Here is a 20,448-nt window from a genome sequence, read left to right as displayed (position 1 = left end):
CTTCTGCTTGTTCGCTCTGACTTCATGAGTAGAGCAAATTGTCCTGCATGCTGTCAGATTGAGTGCCAGTGTTTATAACAATAGGCTACCCTCGTGACACCAGTGCTTTGGGGGAAAAGTTTATGTACTGCCTTGCATTTGTTCAGAAGAAGATTTCTTCATCTACTTGTCAGTGCTTGGTGAAATGTGCTTTCCTGGATTCTTTCACTTGAGAATCATTTCCATTCCTGAATCAGAGCAAACGGAGTCCCGCATGGCAGTAAACCCCTGTTCTCTTGAACCCTTCGACCAAAACCAGTGATTAACACGATGAGTCAAAGCGTTCTTTCAGTCATTAAGCAAGGCTGGAGATGTAAAACTTTCAAGTGGCCTTTTTGTTTTCCCTTTCAAGTACAACAGTCCAGCCCATACTTTGAAAATGAAAAACCACAGATTCATCTTCAAAATTCCCTTTTTTCACAAAGTCCGAGAGGAAATGAGGCTGTCTCTCATGCTGTGTTTGAAACCCCAGACAGGTTTCAGAGGTCTAGCTCCAATGGACAGAATCAGCTCTTTGGCCTAATGATCTGGTCTTGGCAGTTGATGTACCAAATTGTGCCTTTTTATAGCTCTTTATATCTGCCTTTGACACAGGAGACAACGTTTTTCTTACACTAAACCCCTGAGTATTTGCAGACTCATCTTTTGCCTTTTTTTTTTAACAGATGAAGGTTTCAGTTTATGTGGGGAATTGACATCAAATTTCTGTCTTTTACTTGTGACGGCTTTAGGTTGAAAATATGATTTAAACTTTTTTTTTTTTTTCAAATGTCATTTCTCCCACCCATTGATTTAAGAAAACAGTGGATATTGCATAATTTTGATAAATGTGGTATTGAAGTGTCAAAGTATTGGAAATGTTGACAACCTTAGGTGACACTTTTATTTTATCACTCTGTTTGCCTCAATGATAATATTTACTTGTGCTACTTTAACAGCATATGCTTCAGTGGACTTTTTCTAAGAACAGTATACCTGAGAAACTGTAGGGAGGTAGGAAACACAATATTTGACTATGGGTCACACGTTGAAAGCAGGATACTCCTTTTTTCCCTTTCAACATTAAAATCCTGTTAACTTATTCAGTTCCTCAGAAAAACACATCCAGCAGCAGACCTCCTCAACAGCTGCAGTACTGCTCTGCCAACATCAAAAGCCAAATATCTTTTGAAGGCATCAACATTACAGATATAAATAAAATGTCACAGTAAATTGTGTTGACAGGACGAATGACATTAAAAATGAGTGTGGATATCAACATGTTGTGATCATTTAGGATAAACATGTTATGTGTCTTACAAGTCAGCTACTGTGATGAAGCGGTGCTAAATAAGTCATGTCGCATTATAGTGAGTGACAGTGATGAGCAATAATCACATAGAAGTCAGTGTGGCTACAGATGTTATAAAGTCCATGCAACACAATGATAAATGGGCATAATCAAATTATTATATCAAATGGGCCAAATGGTGCCAAAGCTTCTGAACAAACTACAGAGTGAGTGTTGTTGGTGTAGCAGGATCTTCCAGTGTTAGAGAATGAAGCCAATACAGGGGGTTCAATTAAAACGTGCACTTCCTTAAGTGTCCACTGGAGGCTGGCTAAATGTAAAGAATTGTGCATACATAACTAAATTAGTGGTGTGACTGATTTCACTGAAAGAAGGGCACGTTGTTGCTGTTTAACTGGAGCTGAAGCCCTGGCCAGTGTCGGATGACTGTGTTACACATTAAACACAACAATTGACTGGCATTGCGAGCCTGAGTTAATAAAGATATGAATTATTAATCTAAACCACAAGTGTTCTGCGCTTGTGTTGACAAACAAGGTGGAGGAAGTTAAATTGTTTAGTTGGGTAATTATGCAGATCCCTAGTTTTGTCATATTGTTTTGGGAATTCATGAACTATAGCCTTATATCTTGTGATGTAGGCATGAGGCCATGTTACCGGAGCCAGACGCTCCATAGATCTGGTTACTGAAGGCAGGACTGCTATTTGACAGCTGCATTTTCCTGAATCTCGTTTTTGCAGTTTATTAAATAAAGTAAATCTGTTTCCACTTGCAAAGGGCAAATCTTAAATATGACTCCATCGTGGTGCAGTAATAGACTTGGAAACTGAGAGCACTTCATCTTTAAATACAAACTTCTCACTCCAACAATATTTAATTTGTCCTTTTAGCAGTGGAAAGGTCAAGCTGTGGTCAAACTGCAGTGTTTTTTAATTTAAAAAATGAAAGCCTAACCTTTTCAAATGGCTTTCTATTACTTTTTCTTCAACCAGGCTCTTGAGGAATTTTCCTGAATTTTGCGTATATATTATCACCAGATGACAGTCTGTTTGCCTTTATGTTGATCTGTAAATTCCATCTGCCATTCTATTGGGAAAGATACTTTGATGCAAATTCATCAGCCTTGTGTTGTACTTTAAGCCATGTTTATCCTGCAGATCAAGGATTACGTGACTGTGTGGTACTTTTTACATTTCTCATCTCTCTGCCATTTTGTTAGAATGACAGTTTGAACCATATTTTTCACCTCTCACCTGCCAGTTTGAAAACCAATCTTTCACCAATGTTTGTCTTTAGAGTGCCATATAATAAAAAAAGAAGAGATTGAGAACAATCCAGGACACTGAAATGTTGCTGTTGACATGTCTCGTGGTAGATAAGAGAGCTTTTTTCTTACAAATACAAAACATACACGTCTATAAAAATTCCCAACCTGGTCCTTGCGTTTTAATCCTATTTCTGTTGAGATTGGAGACAAAATGCACTGTCCTCATTCTGTGCTATCCTCGTCCTGTGCAGAAATACTTTTTTAAATGTCAAGTTAATGTGAGACTTTCCAGCTGGAAAAAAGGCGTTAACTTTAGAAGATCCCCACTTTATTTGTCTGACTCAGAATGCTGAAGTATCATATAGCTTCAGATAAAACTTGAGGACTGTAATTTATGTCCCTCACATCTCCCATTGGAAGTAAGAGATGGTTCTCTCAAAGCCACAGAAAACAAGGACTTTTGCAATGGCTTGATACTACATTTTAACAATATATCATGTAATGTCTCACTTAACACAGCTTTACATGATGGCAGGCAGTGTTTCAATGATGTGCCATCAATACAGTAAAATGTCAATGCAAAGTGGTTTGGGGACTCAGCAATAAGACCTCTGTATGTTTGAGAAATCCAGTTGGATGAATGTATTTTTATGAAGAAAAGATCCAAGATCAGTGTGAACTTTGAGCTCACCCAGGACTCTGATCGAAGTCTCCTCGGTAACAATCCTGTTTGCTTGACCAATCCATCAGAGCCAAGAAGACTTCAAACTTCATGACCAGACTTTGTAAAGGATTTCTTAGGTCCTTAGTAGGACTGCCAAAGATTCAGAGTTGGAGACATTTCATTTCAATATCGTTGAAGGTCACTTCAGCTTTTTCTTTAAGACCAAACCCAATCTTTCTTGAAAAGGGCAGAGATTTACTTTTGTCTGGCATTTTGCTCAGTAACTATCTTTTTTTTTCTATAGTTTTCTCTGTAAATGTTTTTGTCTCATTAAAATGATTCTATACGTAATAATGTTTAACCAGAATTTTAAAAAATGAACATCTTATGCTAAAGATATGCTAAACCTTGATTTCTCCATAACCCTAACCAAGTGAGTTACTAAACTCAAATCAACCAATAGCCATTAAGAGAGGGAAGTTTTGACCAGGGATGGTCCTAGATACTCATTTTAGAATAAGGTTCAATGCTAATTGTAATACAGACTAGTTAACTTAGTAAGGCACAATTTGTATATCATGACTTAACACGGTGTGGATCCCTGACCTTTAGTTTCCCAATATAATCTGAGTCAATTACAAGAATAAACTCATTAGCTTTTCTGAGTTTTTAAACCAAGTGCTTTATGACGTGCTTTACCAGCAAAGGTGAAAGGCTCAGGTTTCTGAAGAGAGATGAAAGTGCAGCAGAAAGGGGGGAATAACCAGACCAGGTCAATCTGAATCAGACAGGGTTACTAAGCATCCCAGTGAGCATTTTGAAGTCACAAGGAGTTAACACTTACCACAAACCATTTGAGCACTTCAAGATTCTAAAAAATGGCAACAACCCTGGACAAGAGCCTGAACAGAGGATGAACACCAGAACTAGATGACCTTATACATGTCAGTGCTTTTAGGGGAAGTGTTCAAATTTACTGAGCATTAGTCTGGACTGGAGGACGACGGAAGACATTGACTGACAGTGTTATACAAGAACACATGCGGAACCTAAATGCACCAAAAAAAGCTGCATAATGTGGTTAAAAAATTCTGAAAAGCTCATAAGTTGGATCTTAAAGCTAAGATTAATTTCTTAAACAGACTGATACCGTTTAAGCCTTGCAGGACTGAGATTGTGGTCCCTGTGCTAAATTTGGCACAGAATGGATTTGGGTTTACTTATCTATTTTCTTCCATATTTATGGGACACTGCAGTTGACATCAAACAATAAAAATATGAATTTATATATCTTCAGATGCAGCTCTGCACTGTTGGAGGGTTATAGCTGGCCAGAAGTTTGATAAATAACATTGAAGTTGCTCTAAACTTTGGCCCACTGAAAGACTTTCGATATTGATCCAGAACAAAATTAATTGACCTCATGCTATGGAAAATAAATATCTGTCTTGAGGTCGATGTTTCAGACAGCAGTGAAATGCAGAGTACTTTGGGTTTCCCTGGCTCTGACTCAGCTGTGTGACGTATGAGGTCTAAAAAGTAGCACAAACACAGGCAGATATTAATAATTTAAGTAGAGCAGCAATATGATAGCACTTTTCCTTCTACTGCAGTACTACTGAGCATGAAATTCTTCTCTTTTTTTGGGGGGGGGGGGGATTCACCCCCAAATGCAAAATGCTTCACAAGGGATGATTGAAATTACGACTCTGAGTTTTTAATGTGGTCATGAAACTGATTAAAATTAAAGATGTTGCCATTTATGACCTACAAAGCAAATGAGACCATCAGGAGGAATACTGACTTTTTGTGTGTTTTTATTTTTCTGTCTTTCAACACTGCAACCAGGTCAGTTTTCGAGGAGGGAATTTACAGCAAAGCCTGGGCGACATCACTAAAAATGTTATCACAATAAAAAATGTCTTATCAGTCGATATGGAAAATGATCACGATAAATGTTAAAAAAAAATTATCTTTCAAATTGCTTCCCTGACCGAAGGCATGTTAGGGAGAGAGCGAGCTGGTTGCCATTCACACTGAAACATCATCTGAAGGAGCATGGCCAGTTTGTCCTGTACACAACCATATAATAACATTAGCTTTTGTGACATATGGTGGGAATTTTTAACAAGAAGTTTGTTATCCTAAAATACAATAAAAGGAAAGACCTCTAAATTTGACAATATTCTGACACAGGAAGACCACTCTTCTTTCCAATTGTTCAAGAAAATATGGGAGAAGGACGTAGGCAGAATCTTTAAAGACGTTGAATGGTTAAATATCTGCAACACAATTCATTTCCTATTTACAAGTAATAAAAATGAAAGAAAATAACTGAACTCCTTCACAAATGCATAAAATATCAAAAGATATCTCAGCAGCATGTCAGAGATATAAAAATATGGACAGGACATTCTTACATATATTTTGGCATTGTACCTTTATAAAAAGCTACTGGAGCTCAATCCATTCTTTTACTCAGTCAGTTTTGGACATGCAATATAATTTGAGCTGCAGTTGAAACTGATGAAACAACACTTTTAATTTAGAGTTTGATCAGAAGAAATGCAGGATACTCTTTCTGATCACATATTTTGCAATGAAATGTATACTGTTATTTTGGAAGAATGATTCCCCTCCATCTTTCAAGACTGTATACATACAGATTGTGTCTGTTGTGAATTGCAGTGCACACTGGTTTTATCTAGTGACTCAGCGACATTAAAATTGTAGGCTCGTTTTGACCTGACTTATGCTATAAAAAACACATTGTTGTTATTGTGTGCATGATTTCCTCAAACAAGGTTCCAGACTTGTAGGAACTTTCTAATTTGGAATTTTTGGAATTACACGCCTAAATTTGACTCAATCTTACACAATTAAACACAGTTTGGTTGATGTATTTGTGTTTCTTTTAGGGTCCAAGAGGTAAAGGATCATTTGTTATGTGGCCACAGAGGCAATGCCATTTCAACCACTTTCAATGTCAGCTGTTACTCTTTTCTTAAAGAGCAACTTTCTGTGCTTTAAGGATTCCTCTCCTATTCATTACTTTTACAAATTACTCACCCAGAAGGGCATCACTCTATGCCTTGTATTAATAATAATTATCTTTCTTTTCTTTCTGCCAGATTAGCACTACATGGCTCAGGGACATTGTGCAGAGTTTGAGAAGAGATTTTAAAATGTGCTCTAGCAGCAGAAAATGTCTCAGGGACAAAAAAAAATGGGAATGCAGTGAGAGGGTGGAGATTTTTTTGGGGTGTTTTTTAGATGCCTTCAGAATGAATTCCAGCAATGTCAACATGAAAAATTCAACCCATTCTCCTCTCTAAATGATACCTGCGGCATATGTGCTGGCCCCACAGTCACATCACTCCTGTTTGTAAAGCTGAAGGGAGACAAGGACAGCTGGGACCCGCTTGAATTTGGAAAGTTTCCCCACAGAATACTAGGTCAGAGGAGGAGAAGTAGTTTGAGATAAGGATGTCGCCCAGGGGATCTTTCAAACAAGAAACATTTTCCATCACAGTCTTTTATTACAGGAAAAGAACACTGGCTGTAAATGCTACATAGACCTATCTTTTAGTCTATGGCTGTTTTGAAACTTTATTCTATTTGGTCAATTACAGCATGATAAGATCTGCTATATCTTTTCCTAAAAAGTGAGTTCTAAACAAGTGATCTGATTCGACGAGCAATTCACAGGAGCTGATACAGGGAACAACAGCACTCAAACTTTTAGATATGCATCATCAAGAATAATTTGTTTCTTCAGACACAGTGATGATTGAGACATTTGTCCAACAGTAAATCTTTGGGATTCTTTTTTGAGCGGGAAAACAAAAACAGTGAATCATGCCTCAAAAATACGAGATAAATATGTGCAATTGAAATGTTTATTATTGCAATTACAACATAAGGAAACATCAAGTATATTAGGACCCTTCTGAATCAAAAAATAAATTGAAAAAGCAATTAACTTTGCAATTGGTTCAGATTAATGAAAGTATGCATTATGATTTTATTTTTTTTAAAGAGTTGTTTTACCCAGGCAGGACCAATCTCGCCCTCGGTAGGAACACGAGAAGAGCTACGAAATGTCGCTCAGGACAGTGAAACCCAAACAGATGCTCACGATCTGCTGAAATACAACAATCCAACAGAAATCTCATATATAAAGTATTTTGTGCCTTTCTACAGCGAGCTGTAAAGAAGTCCTGATTTAGATATCGAGGAACTTGACTGATTGGAGGAATCATTTCAGCTGTACCTTACATCAGTTATATATTCTATTGTACTCAGTTGTGATTTTACATTAATTTGCTAATGGTCTTTGTGTGTGTCTTTTGTGTTTTCACAGCCATGCTACGAGCGGGTGAAGGACTGGCTTAATGAGAACCTAGTGGCACTTTGGATCTTCGCTCTATGCACAGCACTTACTCAGGTAATTACAGCTTTTAAGGTGTGTGAATTATTTTTGAAGACTGAGTCATTAACAAGTCCTTGATATCTGCAGCCTCAGACAGAGGCTCTTACTTTGTGATGAATACACCGAATACTCCCGGTGTCCTTTGCATTAAGAGCTGAATGCAGGATTTCTGCAGACAGCAGGAGCCCATATAAGCCTCTCGTGTTACCCCTGAAGACCACATAGGACGGTTTGACTTTCCATAAAATTCTTTTCTGTGCTTTTCAGCCGAGGGTTACGTGATGTGCCTCCACAATCTGGGAGGAGAAATATCACACGAGTGCCCCTGTGATGCTGCAGGCTCATTTTACATTCTCAGTGCCCTTTGTGAAAATCCTACATGCTGCAAAGTGAAAACCAGAAAGACTTATCTCAAATATCTGTGCTATGTGCCAGATGACTCACGTTGTTATACAATACAAAGATTCAGAAAATTAGGCTTTGTCCTCAGGCAAAAAGAGCAAATAAAAGGCATGTATATTTAACTTCTAATACATAACACATTCCAACATATGCAAATTAAAAGCTAACTCAAAGTCTAGTTTTAAATATTAATGGGGTTTACTAACAGTCATTTATGGTCACTTCTGCTGACCATTGTTAGCACTTTAGTCTCAATTTCTGCTGTGGTTTTGTCACGAGAAATAGCTTTTCAGCACTAGTTCACTCAGCAGCCTTCAGCTAAGAGACTCAGTACTGTATCATACAGCAGCTGATGCTAAGAGACGGAGGAAGACGGTGATGGATAAAGATAAGGGAGAAAAAGAGTGAGTGACAGAGCAAGAAGCCAGTGTGGAGTAAAATCCGTCCCTTCAGTAGAAATGGTTCTTCTCAAGTCTTTTGCCAGTGTTCAATCAAGATGTGCTACCTTTGTGGAAAAATGCTGCCATAGCATGAAACAATGGCAGAGGCTATCGGTATCCCCTTTCAAATAATGCTTCCGGTACAGCATCACTTAAAAACACCAAGCTGCATTTGCGCTTAAGGAAACAGGAAGTACGTTTTAATGCTCGATAATAAAACCTTTGTTTAAGATTCTATTGCGTTAGACCAAAAGCCCCTCTCGCCACCCTCTGCTCGTAAACGAATGCACGCTGTCGAAGGAGGCAGAACTGCATCTCAGTTACCATCAGTGGGATGAAGGCACACAAAGGACAAGCTGGAGAAAATATGCAGTTTTAGTTTACCTGAAATAATGCTTTCATGCCGAAACAAAAATAAATCAACTTTTAAGAAAAAAAGAATATAGAGTTTGAACTACACAGCCTTTATAAGGCCATAGGTGAGTTTATACTATTTCTTATCGATACAGAGAACTGAAATGAAACTTAGGAGGATTTCAAGGCGCTGTATTGACCGTCATTCTGCACCAAAAGGTGAAGAAGCTGAGGCATTAATGTTTCACTCGAGGTTTCCTGGTGCTGTAACGTCACGTTTTCCCCAATTGAACCAGCTGTGGCTCTAAAGGCCAAAGGTGCAATACTTTAATTATTCTGACTCTCCTACTGTATGTTGAGAGTTCTTATACTTATACTGTAAAGTACTGAAACTGTTTCACTTAACTAGAACTATTACAGGTCCTGACTCTGTTCTTCTAAATTGACGCATTAACATCAATTTGCTCACTGTTGTTGTGCTCAGATTAGCATTTCTAGATTATTTATGTAGAGATAGAAGTTAATTATGCAACAACAAGTTATCCTCTCGGTCTTAAGTAATGTCTTCACCTTAAAATCAGAGACCATCTTTGTTCTTTCTCTCGCTCGCCGCAGAATTAGGTTAGCCAAGCGTACAAGCTGAACAGTGTCATCTACAGGCGCGGAGGTTGTTGTGATTATATGAAGGAACAAAATGAAGGAACATTTTGTAATCATTTGAAGCATCAATATGAGGGACAAAGTAAAAAAAACACATTTTTACAATACCTCAGTTTATTCAATAAAGTTTTTCTTCAGTCCACTTTGTTTCCACTTGCAAAGGGCAGATCTTACATAGGATGCTATAGTTATACTCTGGAGCTGAGAGCATCTTTTAAGACAAACCCTTAACATTTTTCTTTCCAACAACATTTCATTTGTCCATTCGGCATTGAAAAGGTCGAGCTGGGGTCCAATTGCAGACATTTTCAATTTAAAGAATGAAAGACGTAACCTTTAAAACGTCTTTCAATAATTTTTCCTAAAAGCAGGCTCTGCACAAACATTGAACGATTTCTCATGATTATGCTGACAGATTGTTGGTCTTCAGGTACGTCTGTGAACTCCTGTGTGTGAAATAGGTGCTGACAGCAGACTGTGCCTTTTGCTTTGTATTTTGATTCTTGTTTACCTGGAAGATCAAATATTTACTTTGTGTAGTTGGGACTGTGAGAAATAAGCCTCCCCTATTGTTTGTAACAAGTCCACCACCGAGTTATTAAAGAGTGATAACAAAGGTTTAATACTGTTGCATTAATTTGTTGGATCTTTAATTATACCCTGTACACTTCTGTTTTAAAGGGATACTTCACCCATTTGCATGAAGCTGTGTATCATTAGAAACATGGTAGTAGTGTTGAATGGTCGTGAATCCAACCCTCATTTTGCCCTGAGACGAGAAAAATGTGCTTTTCTTTGCTTGAAAGTTTTTTTCATGTGATGCAAAAAGCGTCATATTGAAGTATCCCTTTGATAAAATAGCTAACAATTTTATGATTTAGTGTTTTTTTTTCTATTTGTTGTTTTTAATTATTTTATATCATTTCATAAACCCTTTGGACTACTAACACATAATTATTACAGTGAATTTAATGTCTCTAATATAATCTGCTATTTGAACAGTTGATTTTATTCCGTCTGAATGGATTAGATTCTGGAGGGTTTTTAAGTGTTGGATGATTTAATTTGTTTAAGTCAAGCACTTTAAGGGTCTGTTTCCACCAATGGCTTTTGTTGTGCTGGCAGTATTCATTTTCTATTCTATTAGCAAAAACTCCACCGACGTCAGCTGTATCTTGTGACTGCATTCAGATCACTCACAGTTAAAAATCATTGAACTTTACAGCGCAGCAGTAACAGAGGAGAGTAATCTGTCTTTTCAAAGGTACACATTCCAATTCTAGAGCATCACGATTCCTTCACAATTATTTATATTATGTAAGTGAACTCTGCGTGAATACATATTAACCTCACAGAGAAATGTTAAAATAGACATAACATTCACTACTGAGGGAAGTGTAAGAAAAAAATCGTAACCTAGCAACAGCACGCGCTGATGTGAAGTGCCCAGATATTGAAGCCACAGGGGTTCCAAGCGCAAACAAATCTTTAACGGACACTGAATTACCTTTTAATCTGCTATGTTAAACTGTTTCTCAGTTTTTTCTTCCCTCATTTGTAGAAGTGCATTTTAAAACAAAAGTTGTTCAACCAGAAGAACTCCCAAGTTCAGACATGCCAATATGTGCAGTATTTTATAAATGAACAGCCCTGATAAGATTGGGTGGAGGCTCATGTTGTTGTTATAGAGGAAATAAAAGTCGTGAAAATGAGTCCTTTTGGCATTTCCTGTCAAACAGATTTATTGATTGTACATTACTATACAGAGAATGAGTCAGAAAGACAGAAGCGCTGCTCTTTCTCTCACTGTGACTTTACACATGAACATCCTTCTGAACCTGTTGACGACTGATCTGTTTCCTGTGTTTTTTTGTGCAGATCCTGGGGCTGGTCTTCTCCATGACGATGTTCTGTCAGTCAGTGAAAGTAGAGACCTTTTACGCCTAGCGGTCGACCTCGCTGCCCTTCAGCACACTTGGATTGTTTATCATGAAAGAGGGACAGATATAGACCCACCCTCCTCCTGCCTCCTCCTCAAACAGACTCTTCTTCCCGACGCTTGTCCTCTCTGTGACATTCCCTCTCGGATGTCGCCTGTTCACAGTTTTCTGCTAACTATCAACAAGCACAGTGTCAGTGTAATATGTTTCTATGGTTTGCTCTGTGTAAAAGCTAATTTTTGTGATACATTTTATGAAGCAGTATTATGAACATGTATAAAAAAAAAGTGTAACCCCCCCACCACCACCACCTTTTTTTAATATGTGTTTTGTTTTAAATTATTTTATGGTTTGTATGTGTTTATGAAAATGCGAGCTCAAGTTGGGAAGGTGCACAGTGTGAAGTGCTGCAAGTGCATGACTCCTGCCATGGTGTGTATTAAATGTTTTGGCTCGACTTAAAAAAAAAAAAAAAAAAGCTTCTTCTTGTCATTTCTCAACTGGAAACGCTGAAAGGTTTCATGTGTAATCCTGCCTTATTTATTCCTGACACCCAGCATGACAAACAGGAGGGACAAGGGGGGATTTTCAAGGAACCGGCACGTCAAATGGTTTAGGGTTGTGAGACACGCTGGAGTCCTTAAAACGTTTTATGACATTTGACTCATTTGGCTTTAATGAGAAATATCTGATGAAATTAACCGCCTTGGGCTTTTTCATCCATGGGCATTTTCCACTACATTGATTTGCATGGGTGAAACAAACTACAATAAAATGATCCTGTTGGAAGACACTTCATGAATAAGTAGCAGGATCCTCCAGACTGGCCTGGGGCGCTTACCCCCTAGCAGCAATCACAGCTCAAATGACAAAGATTCATCTGTAGTCTTTGAAGCCTCCTCTGGCCCTTTCACGACACTTTAAATTCTTCCTTTTTCTTCCCACCCTGGGCCGTCAAGAATAATCCAGGCTATAAGTACACCAGAGACACACTTTGATTAAATAGTCCCATAGGAGAAGTGCTTTAAGAGGAGCTTTTTTTTTTAGCAGTATTCAGAGGTTCAAGTACTGCAGGTGTTGGAACTCCTCATGCATTTGTAAAGGTTTTTTTCTTTTGCTTTTTTTCATTTCTGCCTTTAAAGAAAACTGAACTTGAGAGGGCAAAAGTCCCAGAGCAATCAAAACTGGGGGCACGTTTCAAGTCTCCCCTTGAGGTCAACAGCCAAAGAAATTACACAGATCAGTCAGGAGGTGGGGCTATGACAGGAAACTCTACAGCTTCTGTTCCAGGTGCATGAAGTGTTCCTGCCATCTTGAATAATAAGGAATACATGATTTCCCTGTGGTTCCCCATCATAAGCTGTGGTTAACATACTCTGTCTGTTGTTGAAAAGTGAGGCTGCGAGTATAGAAAGCTGCACTGTGGTAAAAGCTCGTTTCATGTGAAGACGTTAGTCAAATAGCACAAAAACACAAACGCTAGAACCCACGATGTGATGCTGCAACATCATGTGTTCTGAAGTGAACAGGTGACTGAAATCACTGTAGTTGTGACTCTTAACGGAAATCAAGAGAGCCTGCTGCTGAGCCCCGGTTTGTCTCTCTAATGTGTTATCTTTATAATCGAGTCAAAGAGCTCAGCATCTGTTTCCATTAAAAAATAAATACCTGATTGTTTAAAAAAGATTAAAAAAACAGAAGGTCGTTCACAAACACTGAACACGGCCCTGAAGGAAATATGTGGATTCTCAAATTTTACTCTAAGCATCTAGATTAAAAAATAACTTTGCTGCACCTCACTTTCTGAATCAGAAATGAAATGGAAATTTGACTTCAGAGTATGTGGCCTACAAAAAGAGCAAGACAAATATACATTCTGGCCAAGGAGATAGGAACACAACATTACCAAAACTCTTTCACCCAAAAGAGCTTCGATGTTTACAGTTCCCATTAAGTCAAACATCTTACACATCCTACATTTATGCCAGTATTTCCCCCCAACAAAGACTCAAATCTAAACTGAGAAACATTGTCAAACATTGTTTTACTCTCCCCCATGGTGCAACATAAGATTATTTACATTTTCAAACAATAAATATCTACATTGAGGCCTTCCTGAGCTTCTCTTCAACACATATATAAGCTCAACTTCGTAGCACTGACACTGTTTGATGAAATGTTGTTTAGATCTGAGGTTGTTGTGTCTTGTTAAACTTCTGTGTGTGTGTGTGTGTGGGGGGGGGGGGGGGGGGGGGTCTTGCTTTGTAGTCAAGCAGCAACTGACAGAACTTATCACTAAATCAAAGACTCTTCATGAATAAAAAGCATAATGGATCGATAAGAACAAGCCTTGAACATTGCCAAACAAAATAAATGAAATGGATATCTCACTTTCGCAGCAACAAGTGTTCAGTGTGGGTGTCTTGGCTGTATCCCAAGGGGGCATCTCGGTTATTCCAATTTAAACTTGGAGTATGTACTGGAAATGTTCTGTTTTCATTTCATCCTTGTTTTTGGCAGGTCATGCCTCTATATGGCCAGCTTTATCATATCCGTTTATCTTTCGTCATTATCAAGGCACTGATTCTTATCCCAGCATGCATTGGGCTGAGAGATTCACAGATCACCAGGCACAGACAACAATTCACACTCAAATCCTCCCATACATTATTTATATGAATCCAGTGTACCTCTTCATTCTGTTTAACCGGCTGCACATGACTCCAATCCCATGTCAATAATTATCATCTTACATGTACACTTAATTAGAACATGTACTAAGATAGATTACAAGTGTGCAGGTCACAGTCTGTTCTGTAATGAGAAGATACATTCACTATTATCTCAGGTGTTAGTTTGTCTGATGGGCCCTTGGACCCACCAAAGTCAAAAAACAAATATTTGTGTTTTTCCCTCTCTTAACAGACTCCCATTAATCTCCTATGAGGTCAGGTAGTTTGAAAATGCCAAGACAGATGCAGACTATTTCCTCCTTAATGTCAAACCAAAACCAGCAGCTTGTCACACTTTGATGTTGAGTGTTTGGTCAGAAATAACCTACAGACCTTTACACTTCTGTTTTCATGCAGCGTTCTTATTAAGGAATAAGTCAACTTCATGTGTTCTGCCCTCGAAAGCAGTTAGAGCTTCACAGCGCCTACATTATGAAACAATAAATGAAAACGATAAATGAAAATGACAATTCAAAACCCCAGGCCTTCAGCGACAGCAAGAAAAAAAAAAACACTAAAACCTTATTACAGAAAATGGACCCACAGTTGAGTTTTATCTTCTGTTGAAACTTGTAAAAACAGCATAAAGACTTGTTAACACGCTTTTCACAGGACAGTTTCATTCACTGTAGTCTGTAAATGTTCCAGGGTCTAACGTTTCACAGACAGCGAGTCTACGACAGCATCAATGAAGTAGAAAATAAACTATACTGAGGGCTAAAATAAAGCCTAAATACTACTCGTTAATCAGCAGATTCTGTGATTCTGCTCTATTTTGGTGTCTTGACTCGATGCAGGAGGTTAAAAAAAAAAAAAAAAAAAATTAAAATAACCACAAGATATAAAAACAATTCAAGTCAGACACAAAAATATCAAGACGAGATGCAAAACAACCACAAAGAAAGGACAAAAAGACATTTTCATCCTTGTTTACTCCATTTTGTGTCTTGCGTCTATAAAATGTGGGTAGGGGGCTAAAGTACTCGTCACCGCACAGGGGTGCACAGCCAGAGAGGAACATCTGGATGAAAACAAGTGGATATGCGTAGACTGATGACAGTATTAACCTGTAATCAGCTGTTCAACATGCAAAGTGCTGTAACGCTCTCAGTGTGCATTCCAGTCCAAACATCAGCATGAGATTCCTCGTGACTCCATTACTTTGAAAGTGTGCTCGCTCTTTGACAGCCGACTCTCTCCAAACCTGGAGTCCCCTCTTGTCCCATGGTTGCCTCCTGAATTCACCTCACCACATTTCAACACATCTCGGTTTCCTTTCCGTCTTGTCTAATGCATAATTCATGATCATGTTCACAGGCTTCCTCCCATCTTGTGCTTGATCAATAAAACATACCTGTGTGCTTGCTCCCTCACCTCTCCAACCTCTCGCCGTGTTTCTGAAGCCAAACCGTGAGCCCATACTGAGCTGATGAAACAGCATAGATGGATGGCCTTTTCAAACTGGAAGAAAAATGACTACATTTCTCTCTGCTGCGTGAGTTGTGTCTGTAATATAAGGTGTGAAATGAAGTCACTGCTTTTGTCACCTGCTTAAGGTTTCACTACCATAGGTCAGAAATGTTTTCCTCACATACGGGAGAACGACTCCCACTCCACTTTTTTTTTACCCGGCAGAAAAACCGTCAGAGTACCAGGTTTAAACGACGTTATAATAACACTGGGCAACAGGTTAGAATAGGAAGCAGTCATTCTGACTGTGGGGAAAAGTATCTCATCTCAAGAAAACAGTCAAAGTTATGAATTGGCGCTTTACAATAAGGATTGATTGAGTGATTGATTGATTGATTGATTGATTGATTAAATAGTAGCGTCCTTTATTTCAATATTGGCCATAGAGAGACGCTGCAGCTACGCTAAACACTCTTAAAACTCAGCCTATTTGGTATATATTTTTATAAAATGCTTAGATTGGTAGGGGAAAATTCTTTTTCTTTTTATTAGCTTTCAGCAAATTCTGCGATATTCTGCACTTAATAGTTGATTTTGATTCCGTAGGTGTTTTGTCTGCATTGTGAAAAGCACGGGACTCTTTTAGAGTCAAGATTAAAAGAATGCTTAATGTTCAGTGATCTTCAGTACACTTCCCTTTGCTAAAAGAGACTGAAACATATTCTGTACTAATTACAACTAAGTCCATGTGGTTCTACACTCTTCTTGATGTTTGCAATCATTCTGGAAAGAAAGGATCGAGGTTCAACAATCACTGATTGTGCCTCCTCCGTTTGATCGTACTGATGGCTGAACTGATGAAAACCCTCAAAAGGTATTTGATGAAAATTGTCCTGAAGAAGGGTGGCATATAAAATCCTCATTACTTTAGCATATAAGCTTAGACTTCAAACGTTTAGGTTGGACAAAGAGCTGACTTGATTTATTCAGTGATTTCTGAACACTACAAAAGTATAACGACACCCAAACATAACAGACAAACAAACCTGATTGTTAAACCTCTCCTTACCAAACGAAGGCAGACATTTTCAGTCTGGCCTTTGTGTACCCTCGACGAGGAGGATTTAATGCTCCTACCACCATTACAAACACAAACAGCATTTATTCCACTGCACCACTGTGGAGACAAGTAACAGCAGATTTCTTCATAACAATCATATAGGAACACTAGTCTTAAAAGGAAGTTACAAATAAGCACAAATTAAACAGCGTTGTTCTGTCACAAAGCATCATTATTCCACTGACTGCTCCCTTTATGCTAAACAGTGAACCAGTAGAGACCTAATTAGTTTAGTAGACATGTGTCATAATTTAATTTAGACATGACTTCTATGATAATGTTTTTGGGAAAAATGGGAGGCTGTGGACCATCCACTCCATGGAATTATTTAATTTTTTTTGTAATTTTTTGATCAACAAACTCTATTTGGATGCTATTGTTTTCACCCGGGGCAACAAATGTACCTTCAAAATAATGTTCAAGTCATAACTATGAGAGCAAGGCAGAAGAAGAGGTGAGCAATGAAAATGTCATTTTGTCAAAAGGCTTACATTAAACACTAAACATTATATTTGTAGGCAACACTCAAAACGTTATCGGCTTAAGCATGCGCCCGCTGGAACCTGCTGCTCTATGCCATACGGTGCTATGGTTTATCCCTTGAGGCAGGCCTGATCATACTACGGCTCTCTAGAAGATTTTAAAAGGCTGACTGCAAAGATTTTGGAAGTCTGGTACAATGACGGTTACACAATGGAGCAGCTAGATATTACCTTTCATCAAAAACAAATGAAGAGGGGATGAGGAGAGGAAACACTTTAATGGGGCCCCTGGTCTTCCAAGGATCTGCAGTAAATCATTAATATCTACTACATAGTTCTAAATGTAGAGTTATACAGGATCTGCATTGTGTAAAAGTACCCTGTAGGTGAAAGTAGCCAATCAGGTGAGAGCCATAAACTAGTAGGAATTGGATGGCACTTTGTAGTCTCGTTCTCTGTCCTTAAGACACGTGTAGCTCCGGGTCTGTCTGTCAGAGAAAAGAGACGACAATGAGATGAGGAGCTTTGAGAAGTTAGACTCAGTTATTTCAGATTTGAAGAAAGGAACATTGTTTCTGGAGGAGGAGATGGGGTATATCTTTCAGTCCATGAAGTATGAAAATGACCTAACACTCCAAGCACACAGCTGCATTTGTGTATGCAGCTATACTCCAAGCACCCTCGTCTGTCAACACCCACCGGCTGTGATCTCTGTCCGCAGCACAGAGAGCACAGACAGCCGGAGTGCAGAGACAAAGGAAATTCCAGCTGTAATGACAGATTCACTCGCGACAGTGCAAGGTGATATGATGTATGTGGTCCAAAACTTCATTTTTCTCTGCGAAATCGATGGTAGTTGGCAGACTGCAAAATTCATCTGGCGTACCACACAAGTAGAACAATGAAGGAATATCTGAAGAGAAAACATCCGGGAGCTCTGTGTTAGGATGGCAGCTAAATAAGTAACATTGATCAAGTGATGTGAAATAATGGATAACTGAACAATTCATAGATCGATTAGTCGATTAATGGTTTGAAGAATGATCGTTTGGGTGTGTGTGTCTGTAAGTCCAGAGAAGTCACATGTCTGTGTTTCTCATATTGATGCCTGTTCAAAATAAAGGCTGGTGGATTTGGGAGATTCAAACAAATAAATGCAAGTTTAGCTTTTGATTGAAGTCATACTGTAATTAAATCTGAAGTTATTAATGCAAAGAAACTGACAGAAAAATACAGTATATTGTCCTGGCATCCACAGGTAGTAAGTAAAGAAAGAATAAACTAAGGTTGACTTAATTTTGTTATTTTTTAATTTAGGTCTTCAGTCTTAGTTTTCTCACTGTCTTCAGTGTGGTTTCTTTTCTCGTGTTTTTTTCTTGAACAGGGGATTTGTAGTTCAGGGTTTCCATCCTGTCTCTCGTCTCTAGTGCTGCAGCTGTTGTCTTGCTAAACGTGTGCTGTTGGAGGTTTCGCCCCTTCTCTCAGAGACAAGTTTGTTGGTGGAATATTTTGAGAGTCAGCCTTGTGTGGGTTTTGGTTTTGGTTTTGTTTTTCTCCCAGTGTCTTACTGTGGGTGGATGACTTTCTGGCTGAAGTACAACTTACTGTCCTTTTCTTTTCTTTTCATGTTTGTAAAATTTAGCCACACAACCAACGTTCACTGTTGTGGCCTCCATATTGAAGCCCCTGTGTCTCAATTCAAATATTCATTCCTGCTTTTAAAGACATTTTATTGATAAACACAAGTCCCATACACTGCTGTTTTATTGGATGAATCTTTTATTTCAACGTGCCTCCCACATCAGCTGCATGTGCAGCTTCACAGCCTGGCATCTTATGATAGTGTGACTTTGAACGTTGTTTCCAGAATGACCCACTCTTTATCAAGTGTTTGTCAGTGGAGAAAGCAGAAGCTTTGGCTCCTAGCAGGACTGATAAGATAAAAAGAGGAAACAAGAGTCTGAAATATTTTATTTCAGCTGGTTCCAGGCTCTTGATGTGATGCACATTAATGCTGGCTCACTGGCACGACTGACTGGCACACTTTAAGAAACTGAGCAATAAATAAAATTGCCTTCTTCTGAGCTTTCTTCGGCTGTGACAAGTCAAAAATGTCAACTGCAGAGAAGGTCTACTGATAGGCCCAACTCCAATCTCTACCCCGAGCACTTAAACCAATAGACAGCTGAATAAATCTGTCCTAAAGTCATCTAGAGTGTGCTGGGAACATGCCTCAAGGTAGTGATAGTGAAGATGGGGATCGGGTCAGAATGCCACCTGCATACTGCTGATTTAATGCACCTGTTGGAAATGTTCGGCTGAAACTATTCCAGAGTCCCTTTAATTTGGCCTAACACATAGTCTTAACAGAAAGCAAGCATTGGATACCGCCTAACATTGCACCTTGCACCGTGGGTGCACACACTGCATCTGTAATATACTTCATGCTTTACTTTGTATATTTCAGCTTCCCCTTGTACACAGTATGACATGACAGCGCGTGCTTTTCTGTCGAAGGCAAACAGCTGTGTAGAGAAAAAAAAGTTTTTCTCCAGCGATGACACAAGTCAAAGACCAAACAAGTCAAACACGGATGTAGATATCATTAATGCACGACGACAGTATCTTCACTTTGTACAACAAGCTAACCAGCTCTGTTGAGTGATGGTTCCAGTGCCATATAGAGCCCTCTCCTCTCTCTTTCCTCCTTCTTCTACAAGGAAAAGAGAAATGGGCATCAGGGTAAAAACAACATGCTACACTGCGTTTCTCAGTTAGGACAATCCAATAGGAAACGATAGAATCAAGCTGATTTTGTGGCTTACAGTGCTGTTAGGGCAGACTGTTAATGTGAATCTTCTTTATTCTGAAGATTGAAAGAATTGAGCTCTAGGCATCGATTTGATAATCTGATTGGGAGGTTTTATGTTTAATGTCTTGGATCTCAGTGGAGTCAATCCTTAACCGTTTATAAGCTTCTTCACTGTGACTCCAACACAAAGTTTTACAGCGGACAAAAAGTGTGTGTTGTGTGCTCGTCTGGTTTGACTTTGCGCCGCCTGTGTCAAACTAAAAGGTCACTCTTGGCTGCCTCTCCTGCAGGTGGCCATCCATCAACCCTTGGCTGGGTCTGTTATAATCTCCACCAATCAACTGACACAACAAATTACAGTCCAATGTGTAAGCAGCACAAAATAACTTCTACCTAAATAAA

At 38.8% G+C, this 20,448-nt stretch overlaps 1 protein-coding gene across 2 annotated transcripts in view; it reads left to right on the top strand.

Moving 5' to 3' along the window:
- Nucleotides 1-13,011, top strand: part of tspan4a (tetraspanin 4a) — a 130,301-nt gene extending 117,290 nt beyond the window's left edge. For both annotated transcript variants that reach the window (XM_079338970.1, XM_079338969.1), the window contains 2 exons: nucleotides 7,626-7,709; nucleotides 11,429-13,011. In XM_079338970.1, the coding sequence (XP_079195096.1) occupies nucleotides 7,626-7,709; nucleotides 11,429-11,497 (153 nt within the window). In that variant the 3' untranslated portion in view covers nucleotides 11,498-13,011. The remainder of the gene's footprint in view (nucleotides 1-7,625; nucleotides 7,710-11,428) is intronic.
- The last annotated feature ends 7,437 nt before the right edge of the window (nucleotides 13,012-20,448 follow it).

The sequence above is a fragment of the Symphodus melops genome (assembly GCF_947650265.1).
Source record: "Symphodus melops genome assembly, chromosome: 3".
NCBI lineage: Eukaryota > Metazoa > Chordata > Actinopteri > Labriformes > Labridae > Symphodus > Symphodus melops.
The sequence above is the reverse complement of the archived record's forward strand: the minus strand, read 5'-3'. Positions and strand labels throughout refer to the sequence as shown.